Source organism: Dasypus novemcinctus, chromosome 4 (genome assembly GCF_030445035.2).
Source record: "Dasypus novemcinctus isolate mDasNov1 chromosome 4, mDasNov1.1.hap2, whole genome shotgun sequence".
NCBI lineage: Eukaryota > Metazoa > Chordata > Mammalia > Cingulata > Dasypodidae > Dasypus > Dasypus novemcinctus.
The window spans coordinates 77797994-77813825 of NC_080676.1; the positions used below are offsets into that span (position 1 = coordinate 77797994).

The 15832-nt window shown below is 40.3% G+C and overlaps 2 protein-coding genes across 4 annotated transcripts in view; one reads left to right on the plus strand and one right to left on the minus strand.

Annotated features, from left to right (window-relative positions):
- HSPBAP1 (HSPB1 associated protein 1) overlaps positions 1 to 7742 on the plus strand; it is a 94073-nt gene extending 86331 nt beyond the window's left edge. For both annotated transcript variants that reach the window (XM_004467151.5, XM_058295687.2), the window contains 3 exons: positions 3481 to 3564; positions 6905 to 7015; positions 7138 to 7742. In XM_004467151.5, the coding sequence (XP_004467208.1) occupies positions 3481 to 3564; positions 6905 to 7015; positions 7138 to 7656 (714 nt within the window). In that variant the 3' untranslated portion in view covers positions 7657 to 7742. The remainder of the gene's footprint in view (positions 1 to 3480; positions 3565 to 6904; positions 7016 to 7137) is intronic.
- A 2476-nt stretch (positions 7743 to 10218) lies between these two features.
- The window catches only part of PARP14 (poly(ADP-ribose) polymerase family member 14), a 54475-nt gene continuing 48861 nt past the window's right edge, over positions 10219 to 15832 (minus strand). For both annotated transcript variants that reach the window (XM_004467154.5, XM_058295686.2), the window contains exons 16-17: positions 12637 to 12811; positions 10219 to 12335 (exon numbers count right to left, since the gene is read on the minus strand). In XM_004467154.5, coding sequence (XP_004467211.2) covers positions 12046 to 12335; positions 12637 to 12811 — 465 coding nt within the window. In that variant the 3' untranslated portion in view covers positions 10219 to 12045. The remainder of the gene's footprint in view (positions 12336 to 12636; positions 12812 to 15832) is intronic.

The following is a 15832-nucleotide window of genomic DNA, read 5'->3' on the forward strand; positions in this document are numbered from 1 at the left end:
GTTCCCAAGGCAAGCAATGCCGTAGCCCCAGCCAGCCTGGAAGGGCTCCTGGGACACAGCAACCAAATTTGTGAGTCAAAAGCTGAGTCAGGGAAGTGGATGTGGCTTAAGTGAGTGGCTTCTGCAAGGTGAGCTGGCATGGCGGGCAGGCGCAGCGAACTGATGCAACAAGACACAACAAAAGAGACACAAAGAGGAAAGATAGTGAGAGACACAGCAAACCAGGGAGCTGATGTGGCTAAGGTGATAGAGCACCTCTCTTCTACATGGACAGTCCCAGGTTTGGTTCCCAGTACCTCCTAAAGAGAAGATGAGCTGACAGAGAGCACACAGCACATGGATACAGAGAGCAGACAGCGATCTCAGACGATGAGGGACGGGGAGATAAATAAATAAAATAAATCTTTTTTTAAAAAAAGCTGAGTCAGCGTTAGGCTGTATCCCTCTCTCTCCCCTTTCCTGGGGAGGTGCATCCTCAATAATCTCTCCTGGCTAGATTGAGAAGGTCACATTTCTCCACTCCTGTGCAAGCTCCCAGGGCAAACCACAGTGTGGTCCCACCCAGCCTGGAAGAGCTGGTGGGACACAGCAGACCAAATCTGTGGGTCAGAAGCTGAGTCAGCCTTAGGCGGTGTCCTTCTCTCTCCCCTTTCCTAGGGTGGTGGATCCCTTGAGCCCCCTTGGTAGCCTCAGGCCCAGAGGCCTGGGTATTCTAAAGTGTCTTTAGTATGGGGAGGGTGCCAGCAGAAGCAGCTGGTTTCAGTTCCATCCTTGTGATTCCCCTTCTTTGTCCCTCTCTCCTCTGGGTGGTTACTGGCCCTCGCCTGGTATCCCAAACCCTAGAGGATCTTTTTCCAGGCTGTTTCAGCCTGTCCTCTAGCTATTTTTCTGGAGAAGAGAGTACCGTGTCTTTCTAGTCTGCCATCTTCCTGAAAGTCCCAGATGATACTTTTTGACACTGAGGTCACACAGCAAGGAAGTGACGGGAGCCCAGATTCAAACCAGCCTTCCTCCCAGGACCCCGCTAGCCCAAACAATTTTGACTTGACTAAATTGCCTCACCTAGCTGCCAGCTCATTTTCTTATTGAAATATAATTCATACACCATAAAATTCATCATTTAAAGTGTACATTTTAGTGGTTTTTACTGTATTCACAGAGTTGTGCAATCAGCCCCATTATCTCATTCCAAAACATTTTTCATCACCCCAGAAATAAGCCCCATACCCCTAAGCAGTTACTTCTGGAGTCCTCCCTCCCAACTGCCCTGGCCCTAAGCAACCCCTCACTTTCTGTCTGTATGGATTTACCTGTTTTGGACAGTTCATATAGATGGAATTATACAATATGTGGTCTTTTACAACTTCTTTTATTTAGCGTAATGTTTTCAAGGTTCATTCATGTTGTAGCATGCATCAGTACTTTCTTTTTCTTGCCAAATAATATTCTAGCATATGAATGTACCACATTTTAGTTATTCTCATCAGTTGATGGACATTTGGGTTGTTTCTTTTTTTTTTTTAATATTATGAATAATGCCTCTATGAACATTTGGGTACAAGTTTTTGTGTGGACATATGTTTTCATTTCTCCTGTGTATAATACCTAAGAATAGAATTGCTGGGTCATGTAAGTCTATGTTTGTAGGAACTACCAAACTGTTTTCTAGAACAGCTGTAACATTTTACATTCATACCAGCCTTGTGTGAAGGTTCCAATTTCTCTACATCTTTGTCAACACTTGTTATTGTCCATTTTTATTATAGCCATCCAAGTGGGTGTGCAGTGGTTGCCAATTCATTTTTCTTTTCGTCTTTTTATTTTAATTTTTAAAATTTATTTCTCTCCCCTTCCCCCGCCCACCCTGGTTGTCTGTTCTCTGTGTCCATTTGCTGCGTGTTCTTTTTGTCTGCTTCTGCTGTTGTCAGCGGCACGGGAATCTGTGTGTCTCTTCTTGCTATGTCATCTTGCTGCGTCAGCTCTCCATCTGTGCGGCACCATTCCTGGGCAGGCTGCACTTTCTTTCACGCTGGGCAGCTCTCCTTACGGGGCTCACTCCTTGCACATGAGGCTCCCCTATGCAGGGGACACCCCTGCGTGGCAGGGCAGTCCTTGCACGCATCAGCACTGCGCATGGACCAGCTGCACATGAATCAGGGGGACCCGGGGTTTGAACCATGGACCTCCCATGTGGTAGATGGACGCCCTGTCCACTGGGCCAAGTCTGCTTCCCTTCTTTTCTTCTTTAACAGCCAAACTTGAATGAATGATTCTGTCTGTTGCACCAGTTTTTCTCATCTCCTGCCCATTCCTTAATCCTCCATAAACTGGCTCTGTCTCCCCACTTTATTGAAACTATACTCTGTGAGATGATATCCATGACTTCCTAATGACTCAGTCTAGTGGCCCTTTTTAGTTTTCAGTTCCCCTAAAAGGAACTCACTTCCTATCTTGCAGCCCTGCTTTGTTCATAGCAAATGCTACCAGTTTCCTAAATTGTAAGCCTCAAAGCTCTGGATCATTTTCATCTGCTTTAGTCAACTTTCTATAGTAAATCTTGTACTTAGTCTGGACAGATACCATCCCTCCTGATGCTACCCATTACTTTTGTTTACTTCCCTAGTCTAGATCTTAATATTTAAAATTTGGACCATTGCAGAAGTCTCCTGTCCTTCCTAAACTCTCCCTTAATGCCACTATTTTCACCATCTCCCTACTCAAAATTTCTCAGCAACTCTTTATATCTACTGAATAAAAGCCAGATTCCCTATTTTGAATTAGGGCTCTTCATTAGCCCAAACCTAATTCTCCTCCCTTATCTACCATTACTCCTCCGTATTAAGACTGTCCTACTTCCTGTCCTTCACACAGTCCCACCTTCTTTACCCATGCCCTCCCTCCTTTTCTCTGTCTAAACTCTCCCAGCTCTGGCTCTGATCGCACGTCCTCCATTCAGGTTGCTCCTGCCTCCTTAGTTCATGCCTGCTTCTCCCACCTTTGAAGTTCTCTAGCATCAGATGTCCATTCCTCTGATTTACTATTTGTATAATGCCACCTTTCTATATATAATGTCTTATCTTGTCATTGGCTAGATTTTAAACTCTGAAAGGACAGTAACTTCTATGTTTTTACCTATGCACTTCCTTAAAGCACATACAACTATTTTGCTGTGGAAAGGAGGAAAAATTAGAACATTCACAGGATCCTTTACTAAAATTTAAGTGCAGACAGAAAAGGCCCAGGATTAAAGAGAGTAGAGAAGCTTGGAATACCTGTTATAGAACATGCTAACCTATCAATTAAAAAAAAAAAGATGTATTAGGATTATGAGGGTTTTTCCCTGCCTCACTTTCCTTTAGCAGTATGAATGTAAATTCATTTGTATTCCCTTTTTTTCCTAGCAGCCTCCTTAGGGTCTTATTCTTACCTAAAAATGAAATGAATTTTTCTTGTGCTAACAACTTTTTGTTTAATTTTCAGATTCTGTTTGTTCCCAGACATTGGTGGCATTATGTAGAATCCATTGATCCTGTCACTGTCAGCATAAACTCATGGATTGAACTGGTACTGAATTTTTTTTTAATAGCTATATTCCCTGCTTTTAAGATATACCAAGTCTGCCTATAAAACTTGGTGATTAGTTTTCTTTTACCAACACTCCTGAGTTACTTTGTTTTGCTGTGTTATAATTTATGTATTCTATCCTCTGCTGATAGATGCTTAGGCTGGAAGTAGAACTGTTAGGATATACCACTCTTTTCTTCTAAAGGCTTGCACTGTACCCTGATGTTGGCATACATTGTCCTCTCCCTTGACCAGTGTTGTTAGGCCAATTGTGTCCAGCCTTGATGGGTCTGCTGTGTGTGTCCCACATTGCCAGTCCCGTCCCACACCATCTGGGCTGGAATATGTTTCCTAGTTCAGGATCCTCATTACTAATTACAGAATTCTCAGTTTTTGCTTATCCATTTGGTCAAAGGAGAAACTTTCAATGTCAGCTTTTCATTTCATTTCTTTTATATATATACTTATATATTTATATGCACATTGATATATGTTCATTATTACTTCCTCTCCTTTCTTACGTAGAAAGAAATTTACAGTGTTTTGTACCTTAATAATGTCTTGAATTTAACTACATAATAGTACATAGACATCTCCTCTTCTTTTTAACAGCTGCATAGTACTCCATCAGTAGTTCCCATACGGTAGTTTTCAATCTTTTGTAATTACAGGTAATGCCAGTGAATAATTTGTGCAAATATGTCATTTTATATTTGTAGAAATGTATCTGTGGGGTAGATTCGTAGAAGTGAGTTTGCCAGGACTGTATTTCTCAGGGTTCTCTAGAGAAACAGAACCAACAGGAGATATCTGTCAATAGCATGTGATTCTATAAGTCTCTCACACAGCCATGGTGATACACAAGTCCAGATTCCGCAGGTAGGCTGCAACCAGGGGCTACAATGGAAGTCCAGTGAAGGTTCTTGACGAGTTCTGGGAGATGATGACTATCTAAAGATGAGCTCGAAAATTCTCTCTCAATGCTGAAATCACTTCCCCTTTTGAGGCATTCAACTGATTGGGTTAAGTGTCACTCATTGCTGATGGCAATCTCCCTGATTGATGTAATTATAACCAGCTATCTGATTTACCACTGATGTAAAGTCAGTGGTGACTAAAGTCCATAAATGCCCTTGTATTTCAGTTAGCCCAGTGCTTGCTTGACCAAACAACTGGGCACAATTACCTGGCCAAGTTGACACAATAGCCTAACCATCACAGGGACATAGGGTAAATTTTTTCTTAGGCAGCCTAACCAACAGCATGTGTTGTCCAACTTTTGGGATTTTACCAATATTAAAGGAGACACACTATCTCAAAGAAATTTTAAATTTTCAAGTCTCTTGTCTTGAGCTAAATTTTGCATGTCTTAATACTTTTAAACAGTTATTTGCTTGCCATGTCTGTCTCTTTGTCTGTGTACTCTCTGGCAGACTTTTTATAAGAATGTTTCCTTTTTTCTGTAATACAATTGCAGATAATTTGCCCAGTTTGTCAATCATCTTTTGACTTTGCTCATTATTATTTCTATTGTGATGAGGATAATTATAATTTTGCCATGCTCAAGTTTTTACTTAGATGTTGTAGAATGTATATCAGCGTTTCCTGTACTGTTTCTGGTTTTTTATTCATAGTTAGAAAGACTTTTTCCTCTTCCAGCTCTTAAAGGAGTTTACAAATATATATTCTCTTATAATTTGTATTGCTTCATTTTTACATTTAGATCTTTTATCCATTTGGAGGTTTTTAAGAGTGTATGCTGTGACACAACCATTCCAGGGTCCACAGGATGGAAGAATAGAGTATGGATTAGAGTTCATAGTACATTCTAAATACAATTGATAGGATATCAGAATGACATAGGGAAGCGGACTTGGCCCAGTGGTTAGGGCGTCCATCTACTACATGGGAGATCTGCGGTTCAAACCCGGGGCCTCCTTGCCCACGCACTCTGCTGATGCGCACAAGGAGTGGCCTGCCACGCAGGGGTGTCCCCCGCGTAGGGGAGCCCCACGCGCAAGGAGTGCACCCCATAAGGAGAGCCACCCAGCGCGAAAGAAAGTGCAGCCTGCCCAGGAATGGTGCCGCACACACGGAGAGCTGACACAACAAGAGGATGCAACAAAAAGAAACACAGATTCCCATGCCGCTGACAACAACAGAAGCAGACAAAGAAGACACAGCAAATAGACACAGAGAACAGACAACTGGGGTGGGGGGGTGAGGGGAGAAAAACTAATTAATTTTTTAAAATCAGGCATTCTTTCTTGAAAAATGAAATGCAGAAGAGTTGAGTAATTTTATCTTCTTTTCTTATGTGGTGCTTTTATCATTGTCTCTTCAACCACTGGGCCATAATTCCTTAATATCCTTCTTATTGCCAGACTTGGCACCTAACATCCTTAGGTTGTAAAGTCTACCATGTAATTTGAGCAAACCCCAGGCTCTGGTCTTCCTCTTATGCATCACAAAGACTTGGGAAAGAGTAGAGATTCTAGTTTTATTCAGGTAATGCAGTATTATTCCCTTCTCAGTTTCTCTATTAAGCACAGATTCTGTTTGTTTTAATATATTCTGCAGGATAAAGTATATTGCCAGTCCATCTCAGGGATGCCTTTTTCATCCATTCCACCTTCTTATTCTTTTAGTATTAAAATGAATTATTTTAATCAGTATATTTTTTCAAACTTTCTTGGAAAATATTTTTGTAAATTTTAGAGGCTTTCCTATCACTCTCATAATTTTCCCTTTAATAGGTATTGTTATATTTTATGCATATAAAAGAATAAATATGTAATATTATGTAACATATTTGTAATGTATAAAGATAAGGTAATGATATAAAGAATAACAGTAAATCATCATCCAAATCTGAAAACTAGAATGTTTCCAATCACTCACAACTACTCCATCCACTATCCTCATTCTCTTGCTTAAAGAAGTTTTATCACATATTTATATACCCCTATACAATATATTGTTTAGTGTTGCTTATTTTCGAACTTTATACAAATGAAATATGTCTTAATGTAGCCTTCTAAGATTTGCTTTTTAAAAAATATAATAGCTTTATTGAGATATTCATATACTGAATAATTCACCCATATAAAGTTTACAATTCAATGGTTTTTAGTATATTCACAGAGTTGTGCCACTACACCATTTTCAATTTTAGAAAGTTTTCATTACTTCAATAAGAAACCCTATACCATTAGCAGTCACTCTCCAAATCCTCCCTCCCAACCTCTCTGGCCCTAGGCAAGCACTAATCTACTTTATATCTCTATGAATTTGCATATTTAGACCATTTCATAGAAAATGTGTTTTAATTTCGACTTAGGAAGAAGATCACCAAGCCAGAGTAGAAGAGGCAATCACCCGCATACTTGTGTGTGCCCTGAAAACTGCAGAGAATCCAGGCAACACCAGAGCTTGGTTAAATCCAACTGAGGTAGGCCCCTTCTGGTTTTCATCAGTTAGTTTTCTGTGATAAATCGACCCTGACTTAAATGTTTATTTTCCAATGTAACTAAATGTATATAACCATTCTAAAGGACTTTTCCTTTTCCTTAGGTTGGAGAAACATCTCATGAAATCAATTGTTGCTACTTAAATGGAGCTGTGTCTGCTTTCTTTGATCATTACAGAACATCTAAGGTAGTAGAAACTGAAACGTTGAGAACAAACAGAGAACACACAAAAACGGAAAAATTAAATGTGCACAACCAAATACAGGTGGACCCAACATGTAGCCAGAACTTCGCCATGGGATCAATAGAACAGGAGGCCCCAAGTCCCTTTGGTCCTGATCTGGTTGCTGTAATACCAAGTTCTGAAGAACCATCTTCGGAAAGAGGAGGTGTATTTGAAAGTGATGACGAAGATGGAGAACACTTTGTAAAATTGCACTGTACAAAGAGGCAACGAATGATGAGTAAAAGTGAGAATGCAGCTGTGGGGCAAATTGCATCAAATAGCATCATCACCCCTTCTCAAACATTCATTTCCACAGATGACTTGCTGGACTGCTTGGTGAATCCACAAGTAACTAGGATAGTAGCACAACTTTTGATACAAGGAAGAAACTTGTGATTCGAATAGAAGATGACTTTTAAAAGAATACCTTTAAAATATTTTTAAATAGTGTGATTTGAAAATAAAAGATGGAATAGAAAAGATCAATGTGTACATGCGTATAAATGCGCTCCTTCTTACCTAAATTTCAAAGCCTTTCTCCTTTTATGTGCATTGCTCTCTGGACACAGCAGGCTCCTTGTTACTCATTGGCCTTCTTTCTTCAGTGCCGCTGCTTAGTTTCCTCCTCCATCCCATCCTTTCACTCTCAAATGTAGTCCCCAAGTGCTGCCAGCCAGTTATTCTCTCCATCAGCCTTTACCATGGATTCTTAAATATGGCCCACAGGCCAACCTGCTGATTTATTTTTGTCAATAAAGTTTTATTGGAACACAAGCATGCTCATTCACTTACAGTTGTCTATGGCTGCTTTAGGGTTACAATCGCAGAACTAAGTAGTAACCAAGACTGTATGTCTTGCAAAGCCAAAAACATTCAGTTCTGGCCCTTTTCAGAGTTTGCCAACACCTGGCCTAATGGATTGGGTGGATTCTACCCTGTAACTGAGGTGATCTCACTTCTAATACCCACAGAACTTTCACAGGTTAACTCCTGTCATTCAGAGCAGGATATCAAGCAGGAAAAAAAATAGATGAGGGTCAATATGAGGCCTCCTTATGGCAGGAACTTGGACATCTAAGAACACCAGTTCTGGGAATAAAAAGGACTGGATGCTATTGACTCCTGAAATATAGTATCTAAAAGTTTGGATCAGGGAAATCAATCCCATTCTCATTACATTTATAAGACGACCTGGAAATTTTACCACTATTACCATCTAAGAAAGAATTTGGAAATTAGAAAAGCATGTTAATCTCTAAGTAGTCATGCATGAAAATATATACAATGGAAATGATATGCAAAGTCACCTTTTGAGATAAATTGACTACTCTGCTCCCCGCCCCCCCGCACCTCCAGCATTCTTCTATCTTCAGACCGAGGATATCAATAAATCCAAAGAAACTATGATCTTCCTAGAGTGAGGGAGAAATGGAAGGGGAGGGTGGTGGTATATGAGCATGCCCAAGAAAAGAAGGGTTTAAAGGGAACCCTTCAGTAGTACTTACCACCATCTGACCACTATATACAGGTATTTAACTCTGTATTTAATTGTAGTCTATGTCCCCCAACAAAAATGTAACTCCATGATGGTAAGGACTTTGTTTTGATTTTTTCTGTATTTGCAAAGCTGTTCACTGCCCAGCACTTACATGGTGTTCATTAAGTATTTGACTGAACAGATAATAAAAAGGAGTGCTTGTTGGCAATACTCCTTTAAATACACAGGGCAGGGGCATTTATGGCCAAGGGTTAGATGTGTCTTACTCGTACTAAGTATATTTCAAACTCCAGGTTACAACCTACTCGGGAATCATAAAATCAATTTAGAGGGTAAGACCAGCACTTTTTTAAAACAAGGGAAGAGAATAATATCAATGAATAAGTTTAAACATTATCTCATGAAACTTTTCAATTTATGTGTCCATGTGCTGGGCTGGATATAAAATGTATTTCTTGGTGCTAGCTGGGGTCAGAAAAGTTTGAAAGCCACTGTTCTAAGACACTCAGTTCCATTAGATAATAATCTTTTACCTGGGAAGAGAGTTAAGACATTGTATGAATGGATTTCTAAGTGTTAATGGTGATGGGAGATAATTTCCTGATTTTATAGAGATTACAAAAAACAAGAGATCCTGGAAACCTGCCACAGGGAATTGTGATTGTGAGAAAAAATAGTGAAAAGAGAAGGCTATGAATCACCAAGATAGCTTGGAACCCTTTCAGCCTATGTTTCACAAATGAGCACACTTGAGTGAAATCAGTTATAAATACGTTGACTCTCCAAAGAATACAAACTCAGCCTTTCACCCAACCTTACCATATCCAGGTATCAGCAGGGCTGACTCATCCATAAGACACAGCCAACACTGTGGCTAGGACATGATGCTTTTAGGGGTGCACAAAAATGTTTTAGTTTCTTTTAAAAATCAGGAAAAAAAGAATATAACCCAGCATTTGTCTTTATGTCAGTGCAGTTGCAGAAATGTTTTCCAGTTGGTAAGGGACCCATAAAGGCAAAAGTGCCCAAGTCCCATGAAAGTCTTAATATGGCACAGGGTATCATAAATATCAGAATTGACCTGCTTATTATAAAGGCAGATTCCTGGCATGACTCTAGAGCTATAAAATCTGATTCTTTTGGGATGGGGATGGAACTTACAGGTCCAGCCAACCTCTCAGGTGATTCAATTACACAAAAAGTTAAAAAATTTCTGGCCCTGGCATAGACCACCAAGACCTATCACAGTCTCAGATGGGCTTGTATTAGCAGGGGCTTCTTGCTGAGGTTGACTTGCCCTAAACATTCACTGAAAGAAACCCTGTACTCTTTCCCTTCCTGTAATTTTCAGCTGAATATTAATCTAGGAGGATTTCTTAATGCTGTCATGTTTAATTATGGTCTTTGATCATCAAGCTCCCCTGTATTTGCCTGTTAGAATAAAACTGTTTAGCACCAAATGACATTTTTCAGACATTTTATTCAAAATTGAAGGAAATGACATTTTCCTTAGATTAAGGATAACTATATTATTTACTGATTGGATCATTACTCAAGTGCAATACACCCTGATACTCAACCTTGTCCTGAGATGACCAAACCATTGGAGAACAAAGGCAAATCAAAAAGCAGGTTTCTCTTTTTTTATTCCAACTTCTAACGTTCATTGTCAATGCTGAGTTCAAAGTCAGTGGCCAGGAAACCACTCCTAAGCAACAAGGAGCCTTTGGCAATACACTTACAATTCAAATAGCAACAAGAGAAATTGCAAGATGCCTGTTAATGACGCAGCAACTGTGGCTCCCTCAACCTCCTCCATTTGATGTGCACGTGGTGTGCCCTGCAGCACGAGAGAGCACCTTATCCTCCACGGCCCTAGAGTCAGAGCACACATCCACACCGGCTCTGCATGAGGACTATCTCTGCCTCTTGGCCTACAGAGTTGAGCAAAAAGACTATACGGAAACAAAAGCCAGAAGGAAAAGAAACTATGAAGATAATTCCCAGATTGTTTGAGATATTCCTGAATCAGTAGCATCAGCCTAGAGCTACGGGCTGTGGGGGCAGAGCAAAGGGTCTGATGTCACGAGGACCATGGGTCAGCTGCTGGCTCTGAGTATCAGTTTCCTCAACTTTAAAATGGGGATATAATTCTTTCCTCACAGGATTGTCTGGAGGAGTAAAATAAATGCTGTATTAAATGCACCTGTTTTACAACCTGGCACAACCTAAGTGCTCATTTAAATCTGAAATTTACCTAGGGAAGTTAAAAAAAAAACAAATTTGCCTATCCTTTACCATCAATAGATACTAAATTAGCCAATAAGCAGTATGCTTAAGTCCTTTGGTTTATTTATGCACAAGGCCCTAAAATCATCAAAAGCTAGGCTGCCAAGGAAAATGAGCTATTTAATAACCTTAGATTTCATTTACACATAAAAAGAGTAGAAGATGATGCAGCCAGCTTTATCCATTTGTTTTCCTGGGGTAGAACTAAGACTAATGAGTAAAAGTTATGTAAGAAGTCAGAACTCAATTCATCATCTTTAAAAAGGCCTTCTGGCAACTGCAGCCAGAGCTGCCACACAGCACAACTCCATGGGACACCTTTCACCTAGACCACAGGCTCAATCACAGCCCTCAGAGTTGTGCACTGTGCCTGGAGTTGCCCACAAATCACGGGCTAGTTCATGAGGAAGGAAGCTCCGTGCCATGGAACCTCTTCAATTCTGGGTTAAAGTGACAGTAAGACAAGCATGTTGATGAGATAGTTCCTACTTTGGGTGGGGGTCTGACTAGGCCTTTTCACTCTTAACTGGTTTATCAAACACTTGTGGAACATCCCTTGCACATCAGGCAGGGTCTTCAGCCCAGGGTTAAAAATGTGAATAGCTACCATCCCTGCCTCTTCACAGCAGTGACATCCTGACGTGACACCCAACTGTTTCCGTGGCAGCTGAAATTACAGAGCTGCACCCTCTGCCTTTAAAATTAAAGTTATCTCTTTCCTGAAACTATCAATCTGTTCTGATCTTCTACAGAGTGGTATCCACAGTGGTGGACGCACAGTTGTGACTATGTTATATACGTTAAGTCCTCAAATTTATTTGTTCTCAAGATAGGTTCATTCCAGATGATGCGAGGGAAGTTGAAGAGACTCTAATTTCAGTGACAAAGAATGAACTTTTGATCTTAGAAAAAAACTGTTACGAAAAAAAAAAGCTAAAACTTGTTTTACAACTAGACATGTATAGATGAATAATGTCTTTGGGGAAGGAGACCAAATGTTATCGTGTAAAAGTAATGAGGTACTCTGGGTAAGCCTGGTAGTCATAAAATACCACAAATAAAGTTGGATTTTGCACATTATCTGTAACAGTGTCATACAGGTCAGTAGGATTTTGAGGGTTCTTTGAAGGAGGCACAATTAAGGAGTGATTTCCCTGCGTGAAGATTCCAGTAAGTACTCTCACGTAATACATGTGTTTTTTCCCGTTTCCATCTGGTCTGGAGTACGTATCATGAGCAGAATAGTTGGCATTGACAGCAAAATAGGTTCCCTTTCCAAATGCCACAGCTGTGAAAAGAAAAAAACATTTGTAAGAAATTCAGCTTAGTGTATAATTCCACATGAATATTCTTTTCTTTGAAGCCTCTTTTTAAATTAAAAAAAACAAAACACTTTTTTTACTGAAAATCAATTCTTCTATCCCAGAAGGCCAGTCTGTTCATTTTGAGATGAAACATGGTGAGACCTAACCCAAAACTTGTGTTCCACGAGGGAACACAATGGAATCCACAGCCACTAGCCAGCTTGCACTCTTCTCATTCAGAGCAGCCAGATTCCTCCTCACCATTCTTACTCCTTACTAACGTACCATTCTTCCCCGCATAACTGCGGTTAAAGCCATTTCTATTGACATGTGGCAGTGAAGCAGCATCTGTCCCATGGAAGAGGAACTTCTCATTTTGTGTCTGGCCATTCTTGGCATCCATGATTTTTTTCTTTGCCTGGTAGCTATTCCAGAGATCTGGATTCTGGACTCTCTCAATCTGTAAATTAAAATAGAAAAATATTCTGCTATCAAAAAAAGCACTTGCCAAGATAATGAATGAAATATGGCCACTATTTAGCAAAAATAAAAATTATAATAAACAGTAAATTCAATGCCAAACGGCTGCTTTCTATATCCAGAAATCTTTTTTTAGGTCCAGTGTTTTAGAAAAACAAGCCTTGGGCAGAACGTTGGCTTAACTTTAACTTTTTTAATGTACCGAATGGGAGCAAAAAATATTTAGGATCTTAAATTCTTATTATGTGAACTCTGCCAGTCGAGCCTCTCCAACTCCTGCTTTTTACCTGAACTGCAATAACTGCTCCTCTTGCTGGTCTTGCACCCTTTGCTACTTTGTCCCTCTACTTAGTCCTTTTGGGATACTGGTTTACGTACCATATTGTAACGGTGGGAAAACCACTAGAGTGTCTAGCAAAGAGTTAAAATAATAAATGAAAATTGGTCTCTGGCCCAGCTGGAAGAATGGAGCTCGAATCCTGGTGGGTTGTGGCCCAAGGCAGCCAGGCTTTGACCATACTCGTTGGACTGTGGCTCTAAGGCTTTGGTGGAAAGTCCCTGGATCCTGGCTGGCAGGTCAGCTGCTGAACTCCCTAATCACCAAGCTGTGGAGGTTCATAAGGCTGTCCTGGGAGCAGCAGGCAGGTGGGCGTGGGTGGCTAGAGCCCCCGGTGGAAAGGCACCAGGTAAAGGATCCCTGTTGTCAGAATATTTTTCTATCCTAGAGAACTCTCAGGTCTAACCACATCACCTGCCTTCAACTGGCTTTTTTTTTTTTTTTTTTCAGTTTTGGGTTTCCAATTTTAAATTGATACAGTTTACCCTCTAATTAAAGTCTTAGCATTATCGTATATCTCATTTGTGATTTTTAAATTATTTTCCTTTTTTATTCTTTACCTACAGCTAAGTTTCTAATCCTCAAATTTCTTACCTTTTGTTTCCACTTAACCTTAAATTTTACTTATTTTAATTTCTTAAGAGGCTTCAACGTTTCTTCTCAGAGTTTTGAAATCATTCTTAATTTCTTAGTCTTTTTACTTACTGTTTCTCACCCCTCTTGTTTATTTTCTGATTCTTAAGTTCTTAATTTATCTTACTAATTTCGATCTCTCATCCCTTATTTTAAATTTTTATAAAACTCAAATTTAAAAATTCACATTTAGGGGAGGGAATGGTGCTCAGGTTGAGTGCCTGCTTCCCATTTATAAGGTCCTGGGTTCAGTACCAGTACCACCTTGAAAAAAATTTTTTTTCATATTTAGTTAAAGAAAATTTTATATAAGAAATTAAATAAAACCTAAATCTCAAGAATGTAATCCATATTTTATAAAAACGATACTATAGCTCTTTGTCAACTGACTTACAAAAAGGTCCACAAAAAAATTAAGAAAAAAAAAACCTGCTAAAAAACATGTAAAGCATGATTCATTTTGGTAAAGATATTTTATATACATATGCACAAAAAAAACAAAACTACATACCAGATTATTAATGGTTATATTGTTAGTAGGGACTATAGGTTGTGTTTTTATTTATTTATTTTTTAAAGATTTAGTTACTTGTTTCTCTCCCCTTCCCCCCCACTTCCTGTCCCGGTTGTCTGTTCTCTGTGTCTATTTGCTGCATCTTCTTCTTTGTCCACTTCTGTTGTTGTCAGTGGCACAGGAATCTGTGTTTCTTTTTGTAGCATCATCTTGTTGTGTCAGCTCTCCATGTGGGCGGCGCCATTCTTAGGCAAGCTGCACTTTCTTTTGCGCTAGGCAGTTTTCCTTACGGGGCGCACTCCTTTCGCATGGGGCCCCCCTACGCGGGGGACACCCCTGCGTGGCATGGCACTCCTTGCGCACATCAGCACTGCGCATGGGCCAGCTCCACACAGGTCCAGGAGGCCCAGGGTTTGAACCGTGGACCTCCCATTTGGTAGACGGACGCCCTAACCACTGGGCCAAGTCCACTTCCCAGATTGTGTTTTTAAAGGGTTAACAAAATCCTTTCCCTTCTGCATGAGAATTTGACCTTCGGTTAACTTCCGAGTTCTACTCCTCTGGAAACCTGATTAAAGTAAAATGCCAACTATGTCACTAGGTAAGCTTGCTTAGAGCAAAGATGACCCTGACTGGTAAATTGCTTCTGGACTAGGAGAACTGTAAATACCCGGAAGGAAGCCATAGCCTTGTGTTTTTCTGAGTTCGGTGACTCTTGTAACTAGGCAAGTCCCTTGTGGAGAGCCTGAAAACTCTGCCCATGGAATTGTCTCAAGAGATATTGGCTCATGAACTGCATGCTTTATTAATAGGTATCAATAAAATTGATTTGTTTTTAAAAAGAGAGAGATTGGCTCATGTGGAGCATGAGGCTTGTAAGCCAGGGCACTTCGCATATCTGCTCAGTGTGGATCTTATCTCCCTGCATCTGAACTGTCATCTGAGGAGTCAGAGACTAATTCCTGGACAGAAGTATGGACTGCCACAAGAACTCTCACTGAAAAGGAATACCAGGGAAGCGGACTTGGCCCAATGGATAGGGCGTCCGCCTACCACATGGGAGGTCCGTGGTTCAAACCCTGGACCTCCTTGACCTATGTGGAGCTGGCCCATGCGCAGTGCTGATGCGCGCAAGGAGTGCCCTGTCACACAGGGGCATCCCCCACATAGGGGAGCCCTACGCACAAGAAGTGTGCCCCGTAAGGATAGCCGCCCAGCACAAAAAAAGTGTATCCTGCCCAGGGTGGCATCACACACACAGAGAGCTGATGCAGCAAGATGATGCAACAAAGAGAGACACAGATTCTGGGTGCCATTGACATGAATACAAGCGAGCACAGAAGAACACACAGCAAATGGACACAGAGAGCAGACTGGGGGAAGGGGGGTTGGAGAAGGGGAGAGATAAATAAAATTAAAATTAAAATTAAAAAAATAAAGTGTTCAAAGATTATACATTGCATTTTCTGGAAAATGATAAATGTACTAATTTTTTATTAGAGTTTACTAAGTCAAAA